The 25,186-nt window shown below is 37.8% G+C and overlaps 1 protein-coding gene across 1 annotated transcript in view; it reads right to left on the reverse strand.

The window, feature by feature from the left end:
* Nucleotides 1-727: 727 nt before the first annotated feature.
* Nucleotides 728-25,186, reverse strand: part of sntg2 (syntrophin, gamma 2) — a 56,628-nt gene continuing 32,169 nt past the window's right edge. Inside the window, exons 10-17 of the mRNA XM_026293674.1 lie at nt 19,451-19,580; nt 17,286-17,324; nt 16,703-16,819; nt 11,333-11,404; nt 10,813-11,022; nt 1,951-2,043; nt 1,319-1,429; nt 728-1,042 (exon numbers count right to left, since the gene is read on the reverse strand). Coding sequence (XP_026149459.1) covers nt 914-1,042; nt 1,319-1,429; nt 1,951-2,043; nt 10,813-11,022; nt 11,333-11,404; nt 16,703-16,819; nt 17,286-17,324; nt 19,451-19,580 — 901 coding nt within the window. The 3' untranslated portion in view covers nt 728-913. The remainder of the gene's footprint in view (nt 1,043-1,318; nt 1,430-1,950; nt 2,044-10,812; nt 11,023-11,332; nt 11,405-16,702; nt 16,820-17,285; nt 17,325-19,450; nt 19,581-25,186) is intronic.

The following is a 25,186-nucleotide window of genomic DNA, read 5'->3' on the forward strand; positions in this document are numbered from 1 at the left end:
ATTTATTGAAAACACAAAATCTTCATATTCACACAAAAAAAACATTACATAAAGCAACCAAGGAAAGGATTTTTTTTTCTCCACTGTGTTAGATTGGTACTTGATAAAAGTGGGTTTTTAACAACACGTTGAAATTCCATTTCAGTGAAACGTTTTTACTGTCCAGATAGAAGAGAAACTAAGGCATTTTGCCTTTATTAGATACAAAAGTTGAACACAACAGCACAAACATTATACAATTTAATCCAAGCCAATAAAGCAGCCCTGTGGTAAATGCTGCCTTCATGCCCAGTGCTTCATTTTAGTTGGAACCATATCGGGGGGCTTGAATTCAGTGGTTATTTGAGTTATGAGAGTGAAATATATTGCAAGGTGTTTTTGTTATTTTTGTCTTGCTCCAATCACAGACATGATAAAAGAAAGATAAGCAAACTAGAGAAACACGGAGTAAGTTAACATTTTAAATTAGTGTATTGTAAATGTGAGTAAGTACGGTGGAATTAGATTCATTTAGTCAATGAATATGTATTTACTAGATGTAGGTAGATGTGTTGCCGTATTTGGAAATCCTGTCATGTTGTCAAATGATGGGACACAATATGGAAGCACCGGTGCTACCATAAGTGCCAGTATAGACAGGGAAGCCTGCTGTCACAATCAGTAGTAATGAATACAGGAGAAAAAAAAAAAAAAAAAAAAAAAAAAAAAACTAGAAGAATCTGTTCTGAATGTATTTTTTTCCTCCTTGTCCATCCGTCCTTTCCATCAGCATTTCATACATTATTTACCTCTACAGTCATTTACAAATATTTATTTTTTTGGTAGTTCATACAAAAATAGCAAGAACAAGATATGCATGTCAATCTGTTCTGTGCATAAAATAACTGCTGATTCACGACGAGGACATGCCTTCTTAACTGTTCATGTAGTTTCCAGGGAAGCTTTGACTGCACATAAAGAGAGGGTCCATGGAGGCCACTTTGGCAGCAATAAAAGAATGTATACAGTGGAGGACGGCTGTCAGATTAGCAAACTCTAGTTCCTGGAGAGACAAAAAAAACAAAACAAAAAAAAAAAAATCAAGGACGGAGAGAGAAATCCATTATTACAAGATGTTCATAATAAAAATGCAGAGTTTTTAAACTTGAGATCTCTTGAAAATTTTAGTGGGCTATTTTTATTCATAAGACACTCGGGAGGAAGCCTCACTAGAAGTTCAATAAATTAACCTGTTAGTGAGTGCGAACATGGGGAGAAATAATTAATTCAACGTTACTGTGTATCTTGACTTTTGAAAATCAAATAACTATTTCATTACCTTCATTTCTATTTGTTTGCTTTCAGCATTCTTGAAAAGGAGTTTTACCCTGGTTTTCCCATCGTCAGAGGAGCCTTTAAGTTGAGAGAACTTATATCGCCACAGTATATTCTGCAAGGGGAGGAAGGGGATTATGCCACACACAAGCACAGGGATTTACAACTACTACTACAAAGAGACATGCATGATCAATAAGTGACATTTTAATGTGCATCGGTGCTTTGAAGAAACATATAATTTATAACGAAGGAACATTAGTAGTTTGGAAATAAGTGCTGTACCCTTCTCAAAGAGATTCAATGAACATAAAATCTATCCACTGCAGGGCTGAGTCAACACTTTGCAAGGCTGCCAGAACAATCTCTCAAGGTACCTTTTATAACAATAGCATAGGCTATCATTTGAAGAGCCAACTGTGTTAAATCTGAGACATTTGAAATGCTATCTTTACATGTTTTAGGGAAATGTGGTTTTTATTTAATTTGAAATACATTTCCAAGTACAATAGAAGCCTGAGTGAACGGGGACACGAATATAAAGTGTGTCCACACATGAAACAAAGACTTCAGACTGCGGTGCCTATTAGGTGAAGCAGAGATGTCAACAACAATGGTAAATGAGTAATATTTTACCTTTGAAGTGCCTTCTGAGCAGGTGAACCCCAGCCCAAAGTCTATAGTGAAGCACAATACATTCCCCTGGCTGCTGCACATGTAGCTTTTGGACTGTTGGGGAAAGAAATGATATCCATCGATATCTTGTTCAGCATTTTTTTTTTTATTAACATCCTGTGCAAAATGCACTGAGGTACATTTCTCTGTGTGAGCATCCAAAATCACAGCAATATAGAGAACAGAAAACACATTAGGACTTGTAAACATGACAGTGCTGGATGTAAATGAATTATCTCCTTAATTTTTTTCCCCAGTTTGCAGCAGCAAATGCAGCCAACTATTACCAGGAGCTGAATAAAAAAAAAAAAAAATCACTTAAGATTTATCATACATCTCAAAACTAGCACGAATTACTGTCTTATTTAATATAACACTGCGTTTCTGCCTACAACATTTTGAGCTGTCATAGCAGCAAAAGCACAGATGTTCCTATACTCAGGAAGGATTGCTCTGTTTTTCTTAGGTGCCATGTCAGTGAGTACACAGCAGAGGAACCTCGAATGGCACATTAATGGTATTACTTACACCTGTGTGTATAAAGGTACAAATGTCAATGAATAATCAGGAAGTCAGCACAGACTCCACCTGCAGTGATTCTTGGTTTGATTGAGCCTTTCAAAATGCCACAGTGAAATGAATTCATTTTAAAGGAATACATTTTGGTGAACTCTGACAGACAGATTTGCACTACTGCTAACAAGCAGTCTAACAAGAGTGTTGATGAGAGCATGGAGAGACCAAAATGAATGAAAACTATCATAGCTGTGTTGTTATATGTGACCTCCTCTGTCAGAGTGTAGGTCTTTACAAATGACTGAATAAATTGTGACTGACACTTAGCAAGCTGAGCTAGCAGGTTTGCATTGTTGACAGCCAACCTGTTTTGGTGGCTGACTATTACTAGCAAGGTCACAACTGCCTAGTATAGGCAGCAGCTGTAATTAACCAACTAGCACTGTGAGTGCTCCCTAACTAACCAAGCTGCTAGAACCAAATATTTTGCAAGATACAGAGATCAGAAATTCTGAATAGGGAAAACAAACAAATCCTGTCTATGGGCTAAACCTCCCATTGATCAAATGAATCATCTAAATAACAATGCCCATTGAGTCAAGTCAAATTCTCATGTCAGAATGGAAATTTCATTTCCTGAAATAAAATAATAATAAAAAATTGTGTGTGCAATGAATACTATCATCACATAACTAAATTTCTGTACAGGTGATTAGTCTGACAATAGACTGAAAAAAAAAATACTGGAAACCTGACGCAGATTGCTTGCGTGCTTTAAACATACTTGGCCATCAAATTACATTCTGAGCAGTTGTTTTCTTGTCCTTTAAGTGTGCTGTATTTTAGCAGTCTGTAAATGTGATTGGACAGGATGTTGATCTTGGCAACTGATTTATATGGGCATCAAAGAAAGTGTTAAAGTGTCAAGGCTGACATGTTGGGCTTGGATGATCTGATAACAAGAGCAAATTTCTCTCTCTCTCTATATTTTTTTTTTTTTTTGTCTTGCATGAGCTGTTGGCAAAGGCAGCATCCTGTGTAGCTTCCTGATACCATCAAGACATGTCTGAGGAAATCCATTTTGGAAGGCATAAATCTTTAACATTCATTTTGCTGCTGCAACACAAACAAGCACGTGTCTCACACTTCCTTTCACAGGTCTTTTGAAAGCACTGACGTGTGAGCTTTCATCTCTCTGTGGAGCAATACTCCACTGAAAGCTTTTCTTGCCACATGACTTCATTTTTGTGCCGCGTTGTCCACTCAGTTGGAATACCAATATAAGAAGTGCATTCTGATTTTCTATTTGTGTTATGTTTTTCTCATATTTTCATCCCTGTTTTTCCTTTCACTTGAGAGCACAGCGGGGACATAGTGATTTTAATTAGAGTGCAGTGTGTAGTAAATATGACTGTACAGTTCTTTTACTGAAATTGTTGTCTGCTCACAGAAACCCCCTGTTTTAGAGGTAATGTTAGTTTGGCTGTGACAGGGATAAAAAAAAAAAAAAAACAGAGGCAGACCAGTCACTAAGTTCTTGCTGTCACCACATGTTAATGTTGTGACATAGTGAGCTGTGACTACACACTACACTAATTGGAAGTGTTTTATTTATTTATTTATTTATTTTGTGGAATTAGCAACATGAAATATATTTTTTAAGAAAATCCCCTTAGCCAAATCTGACAGAAGTAAGGATGTGTGGGGAATTTCAGACGACAGGTGGAGGAGTGAAATTCTTTTGCCCTGGCCTGGTTCAAGTATCTCTAAAATAAAAACTGATCGAATCAGACATATTCTAAAAGTTATATAAAATAAAATACTATTGGAATCCTGGTTATTATATATATGTATACATATATGTATATACAGTTTACTGATTCAAATTTTCATTTCATGATCATATTTCGTTTCATTTCATTCAAACGTCTGACAGGTCCAGTCAGCATCATTCAACTGGAAAGATGTATAAAAATGCCAAAGTCTGCCATCCAGAGGCAAAGAAAGGAATAGCTTCTACAATTTTCCCCAGTTGTGTTTTACATCTTTGCTTTCTTAATTTGTAGTTTTTCATCCTCTATCTGGATTTTGTGCATATGTGTTGCTTTTTATTTAAAACTTAAAGCAGTAAATTGTTCACACAGCTCAGAGTCCCATAGTGAAACAAACCCATATGAGCCTTTTGGTACTGGGGTATTACTGATATCATTTACTTAAAGCAACATCTGCTTATCAGTTATGTTTAGTTTATTATATTTTTTCCCTATAAACAAGGAAAACAAGAATCTCACAGAATTGCCACTGGAGCCTGAAGAATACACCACAAGTGAAGCATAGCACAATTTCAACTCTTGCTGTGAGCTAAAAGTTCACATCAACGCCATGTTGAGCTTCATCATCTACAAAAAAGGAAAATGCAGGAAGATGCAGGCTGGACAGTTTTGTCAGTTACAGCCCCTATCAGCAGTGTTTATATAGTGCACATACCCAGTGAATTTGAAGGTTAGCCTATGTTGGACTCAGCTGACTGCTCCTCAGAAGCCACAGGAGACTAGTCTAATTAGCTAGAGAACAGAGAATCACAAGCAAGTTGAAATCCTTCAACATGTCCATTGGTTTCCCAAAGGATGGTGTCCCACATTTGCATCATTAAAGATTGAAAAAATGCTACATTATCTTAATAGTGTTAGCTTTTATAGTGATGCAGTGAAAACTGCTCAGATTGCCATGACTAGGAGTCATAAATAGAGAATAGCCTCATTAAACACCCACTTCACTGCTTTTATTGTGGTGTGGGCATAGACCTATCTTGAATATTGCCCAGATTTACAGATGTACATTAAATCTGAAGTCTAAATATATGCAAACAGAAGTTTGACATTAGTTTGACATCAGTTGACACTGAAATCTGCATCAGCATCATTGTAGTTGCTCAATTCTTGGGTGTAACATGGTGTAATATTCAGACCCTGTGTTCAGCCCTGTTAGCTGGTTAAAAGCCAACCTGGTGACTGTGGCACTGAAAGACCCCTGCATATCATAACGTTGCCTGGTTTGACTTGACATTGTTTAAGCAAAAAGAAACGGGATAGCACATCCATAACATCTATCCCTCTTCCTTCCTGCAGCTTGTATTTGCTTCTGTACTGAAAACACACACCACCAGGTAATGTGTCCACAGCAGGGGAAGGAAATTGATTAACCTTCCCAAAACATACAAATCCTAGCACTTTACTTGGACTCCCTTATGGACTTTCTTGGACTGCATTACTTTATGGAAACCTGGCAAGTTCAAACTTTACACATGCAAATGAAAAATGAAGCAGATGGTCTTGATATTCAGCCTGATAGCTATAAATTATTGTACTATTTCACTGGCTTGTTGATATATTGTACCTGCCAAGCTTTGTTCGCACAGAGCACATATGCAGTCTTTAAAATTTGAATCTGTTCAGTAAAATTTCCATGTATGATGGTAAGACCTCTGTACCATGTTTTGGACCAGCAGTCTCTGATTGGCAGCATGTTTCCTGGGTTAGACCCCTCTGTTCATCCTCATTAGCTCCTCATTATATAAACCAGAGGTCTCCAACTCCAGTCTTCAAGGTCCACTATCCTGCTTGTTTTCCCACTATCCCTGCCCCGCTCACTGCTGATTAACTGAATCAAGTGTGTTCAGCCAATCAGAAACTGGAAGAGCAGGGATAGTGGGAAAACAAGCAGGACAGTGGACCTCTAGGACTGGAGTTGGAGACCCCTGATATAGAGGCTCATTATTTAACAGCAGCACAGTATGTACTATATAAGTGACTGTGTCTGGTCATTTCTTATATATATTTTGATCATACTTTTTCTATGACAGGTGCTGCGTTGAAAGAAGCAAACATGGCTCAGTAAACTGCATAATTTCACTACATCACAGTATAAAGAATATAATACACTGAATATACTTCTCATGTCTCTGTCGTTGTGAAACTGATCATTTCTTTGAACAATAACTGCATATGAAGTAATTAAAGTATTGTGAAATATCTCTAAAAAGAATGTCTACCTTTGTTGGTTTGATAGTGGTTCATTTCTGCAATGCACAGTACTTGAGGAAATCACAGATGCACTGCTTGGATAGTGCAGTGTGTCCGCAGAGCCTTGCATGAGGGAAATAAAGCGTGCTCTGATTTTCTAACTCTAGAGGTTAAGTCAACACATGAATTAAATATTTCTTCCCCAGCGACTCTCTTAGTTACAATGACAGCATGTGCCCACAGTATGTTGGTGGTCACAGGTGGAGTGTTTTAAGTCGACACTGATTTCACTCACCTCAGTCATGCACATGGGATCACCTAGAAAGTATTTTGAGCAGTAACAAACCAGGAAATTATTTCTTCTGCTAAAGGAATGAAGTCCATTATCAACCTTTCTTTTTAGCTCAATGTAATACAATTTAGATGTCTACTTCTATGGTCAAACTGGATGCTTCCCTGTGAAATGCTCATTGAAGCTTTGCGTACTGCTCATACTACTAGATACTGACCTTTTTACCCCCTCACCACTCATTCTGTCCTCATCCTTGAAGCGTTTTCACATGAAAAACTAAAACCTACAGTAAATCTCAGCTTTATGTGACCAGTCCAAGCAACACCAGGTTCAGAGCAAATGCCCTACAGTTAATAGTTTACATGAGGTAGTGCACAGAACAAAGAGGATCACATAAACCTCCTATATAAATCAAATAACTAGTATAATAACAATATTAACATCCCCAGCCTCCGTTATTCTTTGACAAACCCGAGGTGTTCGAGGGTGTCACGATACTCCGACAATCACACACAATCATACATGTGACACTTACGTAATATAAAAAGCAGATGGTGTGATGTCTGCTTCCCAGAAATACTACAACCCCATCAGACACACCATGTGAAAGTCAGTGTATTTGAGGTCAAAGTTAAATTAACTGAACGTCAATTACTTTCATCACTTTCAGCTAATAAAAATCTCATGCTGCTGTATATAAAGTACATGGGTCTCCTCTTTACATGTGGCAAGTTTTTTTTTTTAAGCCTTAGGAATTAGCACATACAGATTTAACTGGAGACTGTAATTGAGCCTGTTGGAATTATGACTCTAAACTCTCAGTGACCACATGAACCCTCTGAACATAAAAGGATTATACATGGTCTCTGAGACATTCAGATTGATGGTTTTTGCTAAAGAGCTAGTGCCCTGTGCCAGAGTCATGCTGGTATAATACGCACATTTACTATGAAGTAGGATGCCTTATAATTACATCTGGTTGCCATGTTGACCCGGAAAGGTTTTCAGTCTGCTAATGACTCAAATGTCTTCTGACAGGTGCTCTGCTTTGTAATATTTATAAATGTCCCTACTTAAGGGCGCTGAGCACCAGAGCCCTGCGGCTTCATAGTGTTTTTGGCCTTTATCTCTGGTTGGCTGAACTTGAGGGTAAATGGGTGGGAACAGGGTACAATTATAAAAGGCACCATTGGCCTTTCCATGATGAAGTCTGACTTGACATATGGCATACTTTCATAATTTCCACATACAATGTGTGATTATCGCTATGTGGAAGCTCATTACACAAAATATTATGAATCATTATAAAGTTTTACTTTAAATAGAGAAGTTTAATATGTGAAGTTACTTACAGTAAGTGAATTATTCTTTTAAATTAGAATATTAAATTTTCTCTTTTAATCTTTGTCTTAAGATTTATCTAAAAGAAATAATAGGTTTCCGTTTAATAAGAAAATGAAAAAGAGGGAAAAGCCTAATCATGCACAGATGTCTCTTATTCAGTCTTGGAGTTTATTGCAAATATTTTGCTCCAGATTGATAAATGACAATTTTGTGTTACAACAATTTATCAAAGAAATCAGCTCCACATTTAATGTGACAAGAAAACATGCACAAAATAGCTTCATTTTGTAGCAAAGTGTTTTTTTTTTTGTTTTTTTTTTTTAGGTCATTTAATTCAGCTTCTCTTATTAAAATGAATAATTGCCCTCGTTACAAATTCCATGTTCTATTTCTGTGCTATAATGTTTTCAGGTTCTGCAAAGGGGACGCAGGAGAACGAAGCTCCTCACAACTGAATTTAAATAATGTAATAAAGTAAATGTGAAAAGTGTGACAGGCAGAGAGGAGAAATAGGAAAGAGTTATGTAAAGCACACATTGCAAATTTGTTATTGATTTTATACGTTGTGTTAAGTCATGCCACACACTTTAATGAGCCTTTCTGCTCGGCCAAAACCTGTGACTTTTCTACTCACACTATACAAATCAAACTGACCAGCCACAACTCAGGGGTCTCTAGTCTGTAGTGTTGTACAGTCTTAACTTGCATGTAAAGCGAAACTTGGATGGTTGCTGGAGGCATACAATCACAATGCAGTAATTCCAGTAACATACTGCACTTTTTCACAGTTCAACCTGAACACTGAAACACTTTCTTAGTACTATACCTTAAGATTACCATGTCACTTATACTGTAATACTTTATATTATCTAATATCTTTAATATTTAATACCTCAGACTGTCAATTTTGCTGGACTCCCTGCTATACTTGCCTCCTCATAAATAAATAATGCCTGGTGAGTCAAAATGGAGCCGTGATAAAACATACATATTCTACTTGTTACTGTTACTAAAAGTTATTATCTTGTTGTATTTCACAAAGTCACATCAGATAATTTGAGTGATGTAATTCATGACAGGAAAATACACTAAATTACAGACATGTATCATCATGAAATGGCTGCAGGCTCACTGATCTGCAGTGTGAGGCGTTAAAAGTGATCCAACTGACCCTGTATGCGGGTTCTCAGCAGTAAATAAAAATATAGTGAAGCACGTAATAAAAATTTAAACTCAAATCGAACTTGAAAATGGCAAAAAAACAGAAAAAATAAGGTCTGAACTCTGCCTCTTAAATTTTTCAGTGAGTGTCCATGTTTGTGCCTCTTGACGGACATGACAACTGCTTCTGCTTCACAATTTACTCTCTTAGAAACACTTTCTCAGAGGTAATTTATTGGCTCACTGAGGTGAGGTCTAACTCTTTAGATTTCTCATTCCAAATGCATTTAAATGAACAATATCATTGATAGAAAACAGAGTGCTGACCAATTTAAGATTCAATTATACACATAATGTGTCAACAGGAAACAGCTCTCATCACATTCGGTCACTTTTAAAGTAGAATACTTGTGAAGAAAAAGCAAAACAACAATCCCCCACATTTAAAATGAGTGTTTTGCACTAATGTAGTGAGTCTTAAGCAACACTATAGTTTGCTAAAAACTTCATTACAAATTAAATACATTAGGCTATGAACTGTTTTCAAGCTGTTGTTGTTGTCTAGCTTTGTTATTGCAACTTAAGTTAACAAGTCACATGAGGTTAAAGTGTAACATACCCTGGCAACATAACAGACACAATACAGTTACACTACAGTGTAGGGGTGAGGATGAATCTGCAACTCTGTGTTGAGCACTTATGTACTCTGTGTGTGGCACTGAGATAGTTCCTTGATTAAAATAAAAAACAAAAACAAAAACAAACATGATTCTCCTGATAATTTGGCCAAATCCATTCATGTTTAAATAATCTGTCCTGGTCTGTGAGGCTAATCGTCAATCCAGGATCAGGGATTAGTACATGAAGTGCAGCTCACACAGCAGGTGTTACTCAGCATCACATACACTCAGACAAACCCCCCTAAATATCTGTCTTTGGATAAAACAGTCAGCAACAGTGAGGATGATAAAATCCCATTAGCTGTTAAAAAATGCAAAACCTCCTTCTGTATTTTACCAGTGAAATATCAGAACAAACACTGCTTGTTTCAAATCAGAAATATCATAATCCCACAGACCCCATACATTTTGTTATACTGATAACACATCATTTATCCAGACATGCAGCAAGGAAAACTTACCATGACATTAGACCTTAATATTAGTTTTCAAATAACACTGGGGGAAAAAAACTTCTATTTTTCGTGACTTTGTCAGAATTTGTATTCTGCAGAATGCTTTACATATTAGCTGACATCTAAGGCTCCTGATGGTACCTATCTGCCTTCTTTTAAAAACTAAAGTGAGAGCACACAAAGCATCAAACATTTCATGTTGCCTCTTTGAGGCTAGAAAAAGGTGTTGTGGGAGGCTCTCCTGCTTTGAGAACTCCTTTAATCCAAGTAGCATTCAGCAAAAAGACAGACTCAAACAGATTTCCTTTCTTTAGTAACAGAAAACCTGCAACGCTAGAGGTAGAAATGCTCACCCGTATTCGCTGCACTTCCAAGAAGACAGCTCTTTGGAAGGACTTCTCCCAGATAGCCAGGTCAGTGGCCAGCTCTACCCTGAAGGTGTGGCTCTGGCCGTGGCCGACCAGAATACTGAAGCACAGAGACTCGTTGTCCTGCTGCTCAGGTGAATGCTCCAGCCCCAAGTAGAGCCTGGCCTGGAGCCAGCAGTCCTCAGCCATCCACAGCTGTAACACAAGGTTTTCATTATTACATGTTGGGGAAAAGGTTTTGCAGCTTCTTAACTTTTTTAATGTTTAATCCTTTGGGTGGAATGAGAAGTAAATGAGTTAATTCACCGTTGAAATGAAAACCTGTATGTATGCTAGTTTGGGCATCAGAAATATCCTCTCAGGTCAAGACAGCCTATTTAGAAGGCTTCTTCAACTATACTCAGAAAAAAGAAGAAGGAAAAAAAAAAAAAAAACAGCCATCTACTCTGAGATGAAAACTGCAGTGTCTTGAGCAGCATCAGACAGCGCCACGTTCTTAACATACCTTATGAACCTTGAAAAGAACCTCATAGAGGTTATACGTTGTTTCAGCTTGTCCCCAGTCAGTGGCATTGATCTAAGAAATGAACATCAAGGAGTGTGAGATGAAGAGGCAGCATAGCAAAACAGCTTTTTTCTACTTTCTAGTGACACCTACTTATCCAAAACTTAAATGCAAATGAAGGTGAGGCAGCAGCTTAGGTGTATGAATTCCTGCATGGCTGCCAGTGTCAGGGAACAAAATGGATTTATCCTGTTGCGCTCTGCACAAGTAAAACATTTACATCAAGAAGGTACAGTATCACTTGCATTATTCATTAAGACTACAGCATCCCAGTGCTGTAACACATACAGAAATGACAGCGTTACTGTAACAACCAGTGCGAAGATGAGTAACTCCAGTACTCACTTGAAGAACAGCATAGGTTTTACTACAGCAAGTGTCTTACTGAGACGCTTATACAAAACAGAACCATTTTAACAGCCATTTTATTCATTACACTTGTGCTATTTCTGATATAAATCTAAATGTCTGCTATAAAGAAGTCAAGCAGCTGTAGTTAATTCCAACATGGTGACAATGTTTTTAGACAGCACACCTAACAGTTAACATTTAACAGATGAGAACATCAGCAGATATTATGAATACAGATATGGACATTACCATGACATAGTTATATGCGCTGCTGTGCGGGTGAATTTTTATTGAGGAGCAGCAGTTTTTTTGGTTTTTTTTCTGCTAACAAAACTGTGCTTTACAAATCCATCACTTTTGTTTCCTTTGTTCAGACCATGAAGGTTCAACATCTGATACAGGTGCAGTAAAATGTACTCATATTGTAGAATACTTCGACTAAACCCCAGAAAAAAGACAGATGAAATGAAAGCTCAATAACAGATTAGCTGCACAGATGCTTTTAGCTGTACCTGGCCCAGAATGAAGCCCAATAACTGTTGCACATGCAGATTGGCTTAAATACAGGAGCTTTACCGTTACTATTTGCCAGTTTGAGCAGCAGCGGCTATTTTTGCAGGCATGTCAGCACTGAGGTTTTTAAAGTGATTTAACAGTAAGTTGTGAACAGTAATAACCTGAACACAATAAACATGATAGAAAACAATGCCTCTGTAATTAATGCATATTTTTGATGACCTTCTTTACAATAACATTAATCTAATTCCTGTATGCCAGACAGCATAACTGATGTGCAAAATCAATTAAATACACCTAATTGAACAATATCATTGTACTGGGTGATACATTTATTTCTTTACTATGAAAACACGAACATTTTATGTAGTTTTGGGTGTGTGATTTTTGCCTGTCAAGTTTGGCTGCAGCCTTGTGTGTTACAGATTTCTTCTTCTTCTTTTCCTTTCGGCTGCTCCCTTCAGGGGTCGCCACAGTGAAATGAAGGCAAGATTTTGTCTCATCAGGAATCTAATTATCTCAAATTTTGCAGTCAGACAGAAAAACATATTGTTGATTTATGTCTCTTCATGAGATTACAAAGAAAAATACACCAGACTCATCTTTTACATACATATTTGTTATCTTCGTCAACCTTTCAGTGTAAACTAATGTTACACGGGTTTTTAAGGATGAATACAGTTTAACATACAGTTACAGTGCAATAGTAACCCTTTCCAAACCAACACTTCTCACTCATTCACATCACTAACAGATATGAATTAGTAGAGTGGGGCTGCAAGTTTCCATAGGTTAAAATAAATGGCTATGATAGTAGTGTGCAGAACACTACAGTGAGCAGTGGCCACATTTTTACATAAAAGACAATACTTCAGGGATACAAGCTATATTTCATCATAAGCTAGAGGACAGGTGTGGCATTTCACAACCTACCAGCTGCATAATGCCTAAAGTCATTTTAGTGACTCCACAACATATCCATTATGATTAAAGCAATCTGTTAAAATTATGGCTGATGATTTCTCTCACTAACTTTTTTTTTTTTTAGTTCAGCCCCAACTTCACAAAGACTTTCGTCTGTATCAGAAAAATCTTGGCATTCTTTGCCTGTGGCCTGTTTTGTAAAAAGGAGATCAGTGACATTTCCTGCAACACTGTGTACTTTACAGCTTTTGTACCATATACTTATGTGCCCTTACTAAGGCTTTGCAGAGGGAAGAAGGAAGCCAATTATATCCAACTATGCGCACATTACAAATCTTTTCGAACAATCTAAATCCAAAAAGAATTTGGAAACTTTTGTACAGGACACTGATGACTGAGGTCTGTAGAGAAATGCAGGCACCATCCACTGTGCTGTTGAAAACTCTCCAACAGTGATAGTTCTCTCCTTGCTATGGCAGAACAAAAGACAGCCTGGCCTACACAGGCCTGTTTGATGGTATCAACAAGCCCAGCTTTTCCCCACCACAGAAACCAACAGCTGGAGTGACTGTCTCTAATCTTACACATAGCACTGATGTAGAGAGGGAACTGCCAATATGTGCCATTTAGACAGCCATGTAACACGCTACAGAAAGCAGGCCTGCTGTGGAGCTGGCCTGTAGATGCGAGCAGGGTGAAATGCATTGGTTCCTAGCAAAGGCATAATCCATGTTCACTTATATTACACATCGCCACAAGCATTGCATGAAACATCCACATTATCCTGAACGGATGAAGCATTTCATTTCCTCCACAGTGCCCTGTCAAAGGGCAGGGCTGGCAGAATCCACGGTTAGAAATGGAGGATTGCTGGGCGACCTTCTTACTTTTATTTTACAAAATTCATGAGGGAACACTGTGGCTCATCATTTGACATTTTGGAATATATGCTTCTTTGCTTAGAGAGAAATCACATCAATATCACTCTCAATCCTGTACGGTAAATATGAAGCTACAGCCAGCAACTGGTTTATCTCATTTTAGCATTAAGCCCAGAAACACTACCCATATCTCATTTGTTTAATCTGTACAAATAGTTGTAGTTTTATTGATGGGGTTATTTTCCTGGCTGATTCTCAGTGAATTCCTGGGTGACTGGTTCTCACTGTGCCAACCTATTTCCAAGGCTCCCATCTCTGTGCTGCGCCAAGCTAACGTCACATTTACCGTACACACGAGGTATCAGCTTTCACATCCAACTCTCAGCAATGCAACTAATGAGTGTTTTTTCCCAAAACGTTCAACTATTATTTATGTGAAAGGATTGAGGAATGTTGCATCACATCCTTGAGATGCTGAATTTCAGCTTTAATGGCATCTATTCTCACCATCCTGCTGCAACTGTCATCATGAGGTGAGAGGTCCTTCTTCAAACACAGAGTTGTCAAGATTTTACAAACCTAACAAAGAGTGATAGCAAACACTCGGGGTTATATAAGAGCCCGAACACACAGGCTCATATAGGTCCATAATGTGACGCTTAAAGCATGATGGGAATCCTCTTGTGGCCTGTTATATTTAGAAGAGAAAAATGCCATTTAGACAGCCACCAAACAAACAAAGGCTTCTTTGGAGCCTACTAAACAGAATAGCTTGTCAAACTGTGTTAATTGGTGAGAGAAGCTCCCTAACAGAAGGCAAGACAGGTCAAGAGAGACTGAACGTCTCATATTATGCACACCCCACCCTGGTGCTGCAAATCCCAGCATCCACAGAGTAAATGTAATTAACCTGAGAAAAACCAATGAAGAAGATGAAAGAGACACATTTCCTACAGTGGTTTTTATACTAATGGGAGGGCAGCACTTGTGTCATATCACAAACAAACAGAGAACACAAGGATCCAGCCTTTGTCTAGTATCCTTGGCCGTCAGGTGGGAATGGTCCAGTCTACGACGAGATACTGGACCTGTTTTAATAGCCAGGACTGACCACATCTGAATTCTGTCAAAACAAAGCTAATTGTAGGTTGGTTGAATAAAGGCTGTTCTCTATTTATTTGTGATATGACAGAACTGTGACGCGTCTGTACCAAACAGCTTTGGGGAATCAGTTCTGGGAACTACGCCACTAAGACTTGAACCCAAGAACTACAGAATAAGGGCCTTTCTTCTGTTTGCATTCACTCTGCCAGTAACAACACTGAGTTAATATTTGCATATGAACGTCACTTCTGCATAACATTAAACAACAATGCTAGTGTAAATTTCACTTTAATCCACTAAGATCTCTCTGAATCTTCTCTGTTGCTCAACAAAGCACAGACTTCGGCATTGGTCCATTTGTGAGGTTTTTTTTTGCACATGAAAGCTGTTGTTTACACTACTTTTAAAAATGGCAGTTGCTGTTGCTGCTTAATTGGTTAGTGTCCAATGATTCAATGTAAACATAGTTCCTATTGTACTGAAAAGTACTTACTCTAGGTAAGAGCTAAAAAAGTCCCCCAACTATGTTCAAACAGCTATTATAGTTCTCAGTTCCTGCGGTGCAGACACACAAAGAAATGGGAACAAAGGTTCTAAGAAGTACAAAAAAGGTTCCTCCGGCCTGAAATGACTTTTGAGTACTCTCTTGCACCGCCTGCAGAGAGTCAATGTCATCAGAGAGCGGAACCATTTTGAATGTCAGTAAGGCTGAATTCAACCTACATGCATAAACAAATGCACTTAAATGCTGAATGGGTGGTCATATTAACTGAGCCTGCATTCATACACTCCCACACACCAATGGCAGTAAGCTAATACACAGCAGGCTGACTTGAGAAATTTTGAGTTCGATGCCTTGTCCAAAGACACTCACACTGATCCACCTCTACCTCCTGATCCACAGCTGCAGAATCTGGCTGTACATTTTTAACTCCATAATGTGCTTTACAGACTAACTTTTGTCTCAGCAAAAACATTCTGAATGAAGGTAAGAAGAAAACTTTATAGAGCTATAACAGCAATGGTGAGTTTCAGCTTAAGATTCAATTTATTTCAATGATTAATTTTGAAAAAAAAAAAAAATACTGACATTTGCAATGACTGAAGCATAGGCTATAAGATTTTCCAGATGGTGCCAAGTTGTTTAAAAACAAACAAACCATGTGGCACACAGTGGGGGGCGGTCACAGATGAGCAGAGCAACAGAAATAATCACATTTATTATATTCAAAAACAAATTCAGAAAGACCCTGAACAAATGCCTATGCTGAGCTGAATCCAGGGTACTGATTATTAATTTGCACTCAATTGTAGACTGTGAGCCACATAGGCCAGTGGAATAAAGTTAAGATTTTAAATGAAACCATTGTAAATGTGTTTAAAATAAGCTTGATTACAGTATTGCAGTTCTTTCAAAAATATAGAAATCTGACTTTGAAATGCAAGAGTACCAGACCATGAACTCTACTTTCATTAACTGAAAACCACAGAAGTTAAAGTTTATTGAATAAGAAAATGACAAAAGACTAATTACCGGGGGATTTCTGAAGATATAAAAATATGGTCCTCTCAGTGCCAGAAACTTGAAAACAGAGGTTCGACCAGCAGCACTGCCCTCTGGGCATTCACACGCCCAGCCCATGTGAACAATCTGCAGAGATGTAAATTATTTACAATGTCATTATTTCATTGAAAATGAAAAAGATATACACAGTAAACCTATGATCATGGTCAATGAACAACTCATAATAGCAAACGTCAAGTAAGATTTACAGTGTTGCATAAACATAAACAAATACCCTTCTGTACAGCTGTGCTGCACTCTCAGCTGCACTCCAACAATTTACTTTTGATCTACATAAGTCTGACTTGGGTAGTTTCTCTGCACTCTGTGAAGCAGCGTTTGCTGCTTCATCCTGCGCACTGTACTGTTGCATCCAGCACACTCACCCCTAAATCATCTGGTCTTGACTCCTTCCTTCAAACACAGTCTCACTTAAGAATTCAGCTGTGATAAACAGAATTACACAACTACACCCATACCCCTAACAAAGATGTGCTTCAAAAATGTTCCATTTCTATCCAAAATTGAACTTATTTTGCCAGTGCCTCCATACCTGATCATCTGAAGAGCAGTATTTGTTGACTGTCTTTATCTATGAGAGAAATAAAAATAAAAAGACAATCAGTGGAAAGTGAAAATGCATTGATTACTATAATTAATACTAATTAAAGGTATACATTATTTAGGAAGTACAGCTGGTACAGAAATGGTTTAACATTTTCTGTCAAATATTCATACATATATGCACATTCTCTTCTATTCATGTAATTAAAATAAATCAGTGTTTGGCCATAATCAAATCCATGCTCATCATATCTATACAAAGTGAGAAACTACAGCTAGGCTGATCACATGACCAGGGTGATATATCTGCCAATATTACCATATTATAGACACATCAATATCATGGATATGTTGACTAATAAGTAACAAAACTGTCAAATTACTGTAGGTTTAATGTTATTTGGAAACTGTCACCAGGAAAGACTGACAGGTTTTCAACTGGAAAATGTCCTGCTTAATATTGTATCACAATTGCGAATAAATAATCGGAGGGATCTGCCTTTAGACTGTTTATGCTATGTTATCTTTAAAAGATATTATTGTTAGCCAATATATAGCTATCTTGATTGTATTGGCCCTCAAACCCAAAATAAATGTTGGGCTTAATAAACTTTCCCCTTGATTTTTTTACATGATTTACTTTAGAAAACTCAAATTCAATAAACAAAGGTAATGGCCAATATCAACTCAAGAAAAATGTTCCCATAAGTAATACAGTTTGTGAATAATATTTCATCAGAGACCACTCATGTTAATGAGTTTAGCTATTGGTAGCATAGCATGTTTAACTTTTTTAAGTGTCATCTATTTATGCAGCTTTGGCTCTGTAGTTTCCTCATTATTTGCTTAGCACTTAGAACCACGGATGCACAAATAATGGCTAAATACAATAACACCTAAATTATAATCTTGCACAGTAATATGTTTGTAAACAGTAACTTTAATTGTGTTTTGTCAGCATCTGTGTGAGGGAAAAAAAAAAACCATGGGAATAATGTCAAACCCAGGATTGTGTAAAACGTATGAAAGTGAATTAAGCCCTCAGTGTGTGGCCAAACAGATCAGATTTGGTTAACTAGTTTGGAAACTGCTCCTTTAATTATTATAAAATGCTGCAAAACACTGTGTGTCAGCACAGTCTGGATGATTGGCTGCTCCTGGACTGTCTCACTTCAGATACATACGGAAGGTACATTGTTATATGTCATATTATTATTACTACTAACAAGCTACCCAATTCTTTCAGTTGTAGTCTCTCTAAAATACACTAAGCACCAACACTAAGCAGCATCAAATAGTGCGCCAGAATGTCAGATAAATCATTCACATGAAAAGCACACAGAGGACCCCAACGGTGTGGCAGTCTATTTAAAGGTTGTAGGTCATTAAAACAAAAGTTCCGCTCTCTCCCAAAGCGGGAACACAATTACTTCCTGATTGGCCATTTAGCAATCACACTCCACGTCCGTAATTAGGTGATGCAGGCATGAATTAATCACGCTTTTTAAAAAAGGCAGCTGTGCAATCGACAAGCACGGGCATACAGTATGTCTGCATCTTTCCCCAAAACGCGTCACATCATCAGTGTGATAATCAAAGTGAAATTGGAGGAAATGAGAGAGGGAGAAGTGCACATGTCGAATGACTATTTAGCAGTCATTAATTAAGTATGAGAGAGCCTCTTTTTTGTCAGCAGAGGTGGAGAGGTGCCACTGCGACTCAATGAGTGCTTGTCAGCAAGGGCCTATTAAAACCATGCTATGCCGTAGTCTGTGTGTGAGGGGGGAAAAAGACATGTATCAACTATGGGCAAAACAAATTTATTACATGTTTCAATTTTTTTATTAATGTGGTGTTATCTGTTTTCAAAAGATGATTCCATAAACTAATAATCTGCTCATTTATGTCATTAAAATTACTGTCACATTATTCAGATGATGGAATATAACTAATTATGTAAAACAAAAAAACTTGGAAAAAAAAAAGAAGATAAAAATCTAATGCATTACACAGTGTTATTCCAATAAACTCACATTCCACAAGTACACGTATTTAAAATTATGTGACAATCACAGCTTTTCTTTTCACTTTTATTTTCAATAAAGACTCATGGGAACATCCAGCCAAGCGTCTAATGTTTGGAGATGGACTTACACTCTCCTGTGTCAAGTCACTGATATTTGTAGATATTGCTTGGAGCCAGTCTGTGCTTTCTGCTGCAGTGCAAAATTGAAGAATATTGGTGCTGGCTTCATCCAAGGCGAAGACTTCAAAACAGTTGGACCTGGAGGAGCACAGAGGTCAAAATTAGACATGAGCGCTGAAGAAGATTGAAGGCAACAGCGCAGAAAATGTAGTTGGAGCAGGTAGTTACTTCAGACAAGTTACTTACTGCAATATGTACAGTAGAGCTTCTTCATGAGCCTAATTATGAAAATATCTCTACAACAGATGCTCTGGACCGACCCTTTCATTACCTTATATGCCATGAACTCTGCTGGTCATGTTGGTGTGGCAGTATTCCTCTCATCACATACAACATGTGGTAAGTTTAAAACTTGAATTAATCAAATGACCACCTTCCACAAAACATCAAGCAGAGCTCAGCCAATGGTTAATTTGTACTGGAGCTCTCTGGGTTGCCATGCAATGAATTCAGGTTGCAGTCAAAAGCTTAAAGGACTAGTTTAATACTTTGAGGAAGTAGATCTTGATGCTTTTCTAGAAAGGGTAGATGAGAAGATCAAGACCATCCCCATTTCGATATATACGAAAAAATAGCTGTAAACTTTACAGTGAATTTCAGTAAGTGCCACAAAAAAAAAAATAAAATTCTGACACAATATCAAACTATTTGTCAAATGGTCAGTGTTTCTAATGTTTTAATATCAAGGGTAAATAATTTCAAGTGCTCATGTCCTGAACTAACTGTTTAGAAAACAAGCATAGAGAAGTGGGATGAGCTCTTTGCACGGCCTCCTCAAACAGGCTAAGAAATAAATAATACACCTTGCAGTTCAGCTTGAGAAAGTTACCTGTCATAAAGAATTTACAAGGGGAAATGAGGATTTTATTTTACACAGTACAAAGTTTTTTGCAATCGTCATCATCTGAGTAAACTTTAGGAATATGTCATCCCCTTGGAGTGCCTCTAGGTTAAACGTATTGCTTTACTAACATAATTACATTTTTCTGCTGATGGGTTGTTGATGAGGTCATCTATGAGAGATCAGCAAAATATGATACTTTCTGACATTTAATTTCACTGGCTTTGCACACTGCTGCTACTTTTGGCCTCAGAGATTGTCATCATTAAAAATGGTTTTATGTTTTGGTTAAGCGATCCCATTTGTCGGCGTGGAGAACCTGGAACATTAGGGGGAGAAAAAAAAAATCTAAAAGCTTCAGAAATATTAGGTAGGTGCACACGAGAAGTGGGAAAGATGTTTTGGAGGTATGTGAGGTGAACCCTGATAAACAACAGAAGCCCCAAATGCCCAGTATGAAGAGGGAAATGTTTGAAAACAGCTCCTAAACCAAACACCTCTTGCACGCACGCACACACACACACACACACACACACACACACACACACACACACACACAAGTTCCTCGAGGTCAGATGTTACAAAGTCAGCATTCCTAACAAATCCTCTGGTGAGCATGACTTTCATACTAGATCTGCAATAGGCTTGTTAAAATCCTATGTTCTGCTGCCTGTGTACTGACCCAGTGGCTCTCCAGGGGTGATTTTTCACTGGACTTAAATGTAATTCTTTTATTTAATAAGGGCACAGATTCTTTCTTTGTGAGAGTCCCTCACACAAATGAGCTTCATTCTATGCTTTGTATGACTATAAAGCATCACTAATGGCTGTTCAGAATCCTTTTTTTTAAAAAAAAGCTTTGCCTTGCAAACTAGAAACATCAAAATGCCTCTATACTGCAGAGATAGAGTGAACAACTGATGAAATGACAGGCGCAGACTCTACAGTCTATCAGTCAGATCTCTTTCAATTAATGCAGAACCTTTGAGACTGTGAAGTAATGGGGGAAATGCGAGAAGGCATGAAAGTACAATGAATGAAGAAACTAAAGCAAGAGATTAATCAAAGGAACGGACAGCTGGCGGATCAATGTCAGGCAGAGCACAACTGTTTAAGGAGGAGCTGCCAAAGCCCTTCCACCTGGAGCGAGCAGGACAGCCTCACTGAGAGACAGGATCTAGGAAGAGCGTGATTCTTTCATACATCTGCACCGTTCCCAGCGGCCCAAATTACTGTGCCCCGCCTGCTGACAAGGCAGTAATAAATCCACTGAGACAGAGCAGAGACATGTCACCCAGTCAACATTCAGGAAGAAGAATATACATATGAGGGGTGTTTTTGGGAAGAATCCAGCTGTTAGTTATAGTGCAAATGGCGATGAGAGGGAAAACGTGCCATGTCTAATGATTAGGAAGGCAGGCAAACAGACAGGCTTTGGGGCATTTTGTATTCAGCAGAATTAATGAGAAAAACTTGCTCTTGAATTCCTACCAAGAAGTGCTTTGATGTAATTTCAAATTGGAATCCAAGACAATAAATCAAACCAATAACAAACAGATGAAATAAAAACAAGGTCCTAGATCATCAAAGTGTAATATCATAATCTTTTAATTAAAGTTAATCTATAGGATATCTGTGAAATCAGACCGCATTTTTGCTCCTGCTTGCATACTGTATTTCCATGCCTGTATTCCAGTGCAATTTTATCTCACAGCTGATCACTCACTATAGGAATAACAACACTCTGCTGCTGCTGTGTCACCTTACACAGTAAATGCTAAGTCACTGCGTCACTGTGGTCAGCAGCAACAACCCAAAAGCTTCTACAAGGAGAGTTTGCTATAATATAAAATACGCCGGCACCAAAATCCACCAGGATCAAAATTTTAAGGATGACTCTATAAGTAATTTATACAGAACTGATGGGTAACACAAAACGCAAATGGCTGCTCTCTTTTAGATAAGAAACCGACCAGTAGACAAAGCCCTATTAATTTGCAAGGTTCCTTTCCTTTCAAATATATCTGTTTTGACAGCTTAAACAAAAGGCTGAGAATGCGTCACTGTCAGGCTGATGAGCTGCTCTGACACTTGAGTCTTGTCAGGAAAATGTGAGCAAAGAAAAGAGAGAAGGTCTGCTCTCTGCTTCTTTGCCGTCAGCTTTCCGTGTGGCCTTGTTTTCCCTTTTATTTCAACATGAAAACAAGAACAATTCCCCAGTTCCCCTCATGGAGTGGATTTAAATTGGGTAATGGAAAGAAAAACTTTGAGAAAAACTTTGTCCTCACTACTGGGAGCACAAATACTAGTAGGATCTCTACAACCTTGTATAACCTTCCAGACACAACAACAAGTCCATGCCAACATTAGATGGGAACAAGAGTAATAACACCATCTTCCCAGTGACACAACTGGCAGCTGCTCAGGAAAAAGAATGAAAATACTGGTAAACTCCCAGCTATGAGGACAGATCTGTGGATTTCTAGGTGTTTTTCCTGTATGCACTATATCAATACAGTTATACAGTGCTTTTGTATCTTTACTGTTATTATGGCTTATTCAACCACATACTCACACACTCGCACACACCCCAATCACACATGCACACACAGTAGTCCACTGTCAGCTCTGTGATAGGTGGGTTAGCAGCTCTACCTTCTGAGCCGCCCTGTAATAGCTGACCATACAATTTAAAAGATCTATCCTTGACATGTCTTAGCCATATATAAAATACATTGCTCAAAGAATTATTTCAATCTGATAAAAAATTATATCACTTGCTTAAATTTCCTAAAATTATTTCTACTGCTCCCTCATAAAAAAAAAAAAAACCAGCAATCTTCGATTGAAAAGTTGAAGAGCTGGAGACCTGAGGATTCTAGTTTCCACCTAAATTGCATATTGGACCACACATGGCTCCTACTAGTAGGTACACAATTAAAAAAATTCAAGCTGGGCAGAAACTTGAGAGATTTTAGCCTCAAATCAATCGCCCCCCAACTACTTTGAGAATAGGGCCAAACTTTACTGGAATTGTCAATGAAACCTGTTCAGGAGTTCTGTTTAATTAAATGTTCAGTGTGGTCACTCACATCGTGCCCGGTTGTTGGAATGAACAGAGTGAACAATGAAGTCGCAGGTTCGAGCCATGCTGGAACATGTAGTGTGACTTAACTCAGTGTACACAATTAACAGAACTCGAAGTGTTTGCCCAGCTTAAGATGAGAAACAGAGGAACTTCCCCCTTTAGAAAATGAATGTGTCAGTCTGCACATATGCATCCTGTAACACACAATTCAAAGCATAGGGCGACACATGAACATATGTAGCTCAGGTTTCAACAAATATCCTGACTAATCCTGAATTTTCCTCACGGCCTTTTAGGAATTAATTTCTGATAACATTAGCACATTTAATTAGGTATTCTGATTTCAGTCCCACTTTATTTATTAATGGTTAATACATAATTTACTTATGCTCTAATTTACTATATGATTTATAGATTAGTTGGATGCCAATACAACTTTTGCATTGCCAGGTTGATGTGGAAAAACCACCTGCACCATGACACAGCTCGTATCTTTAGCTCACTAGTTCATAGTTCTGGTTCACACCCTTTTCCAATGGGCCACTTATCTTGCTGCAGGACATATGGACCAAATCCCATTTACAACTGCAGCCTTGATAAATTGTATAACCTGTGATTTATTAACATTTGTAATTGCAAGTGACTAACTTCTTTTAATGGTTCATTAGAAACACAGACACCCAAGGCCTTTTACTGAAGTCGTACAAACCTGACCATTACTTACAGCTTAAACACCCATTTTAAATTCTCTATAAACACCCTTATTAAAATGTCTAAATAAATCATTGCATGCAAATAAAAACAAAAACAAATTAGCTGTTACAGCTCAATTTGTTAAACACATAAAAACTCCAAATCAGATTACTAATTAAAGGTGTGAATAATCATGTAAGCATGTGTGTCGAATCACTAAAAACACTTCCATTTTGTAACCCTGACTCAAAACAAAATGACATTTTTCTAATCACAGATCATAACTGTACTAAATTAAGACCAGAAAGGATTATCATAACTCATCTGACCCGACAAACACAGGTCTGAACATGTTCCTTTGAGATCATCATGTGAAATATTCTCAGCTCTTCACCCCTATTGACATTCACACTGATTAGCTTGGTATTTGTGTATTTTGATATACCCATGTCAGCCATATTTTGTAGAGTAAACACTGATATTGACGTGCTCTCTGCCTGCAAGGCTCTTTATTGACTGAACTCTGCTATGCCTGATCCAGCCATGGGTTATTAGGTTCAGTGTGACTAAGCTCCAAATCTCCCCGAATACATTTCTTCAATATTTCACTCGCACTTAGTGGTCATTAAACTGTCGATTGGACTAAAACATCTGACGGAATCAGTATTGCGTATTATTCATCCAAATAAAACCTAAAGAGCATCTCCTCATGGAGGCATGTGAACACCCCTCAGACAGTGATGTGCTACTGACAAGGAGTAGGTGCTTTACTGTGGGCTCCTTAGTTATACCTTAAGTAAGTACACTTTTTAATTATGCTACCACACATCTAATTTCTTCTTCATATTGAGATATTGCATTTTATCATTATTCACCAATGCAGGATATGGATTTATAGTTTATAGTTTTACAGTTTATGATATTTAAGTAAATGTTCTAATTGTTTTTATGTTTTGATTACATTTATATGCATTTTGACACTGCACGATTGAGCTCTTCCTCAATGACAAAGTTTCGTTCATGTGGTATAACGTTAATGGCTAAATGAATCACTGCTACTGC

Source organism: Mastacembelus armatus, chromosome 22, assembly GCF_900324485.2.
Source record: "Mastacembelus armatus chromosome 22, fMasArm1.2, whole genome shotgun sequence".
NCBI classification, from domain to species: Eukaryota; Metazoa; Chordata; class Actinopteri; order Synbranchiformes; family Mastacembelidae; genus Mastacembelus; species Mastacembelus armatus.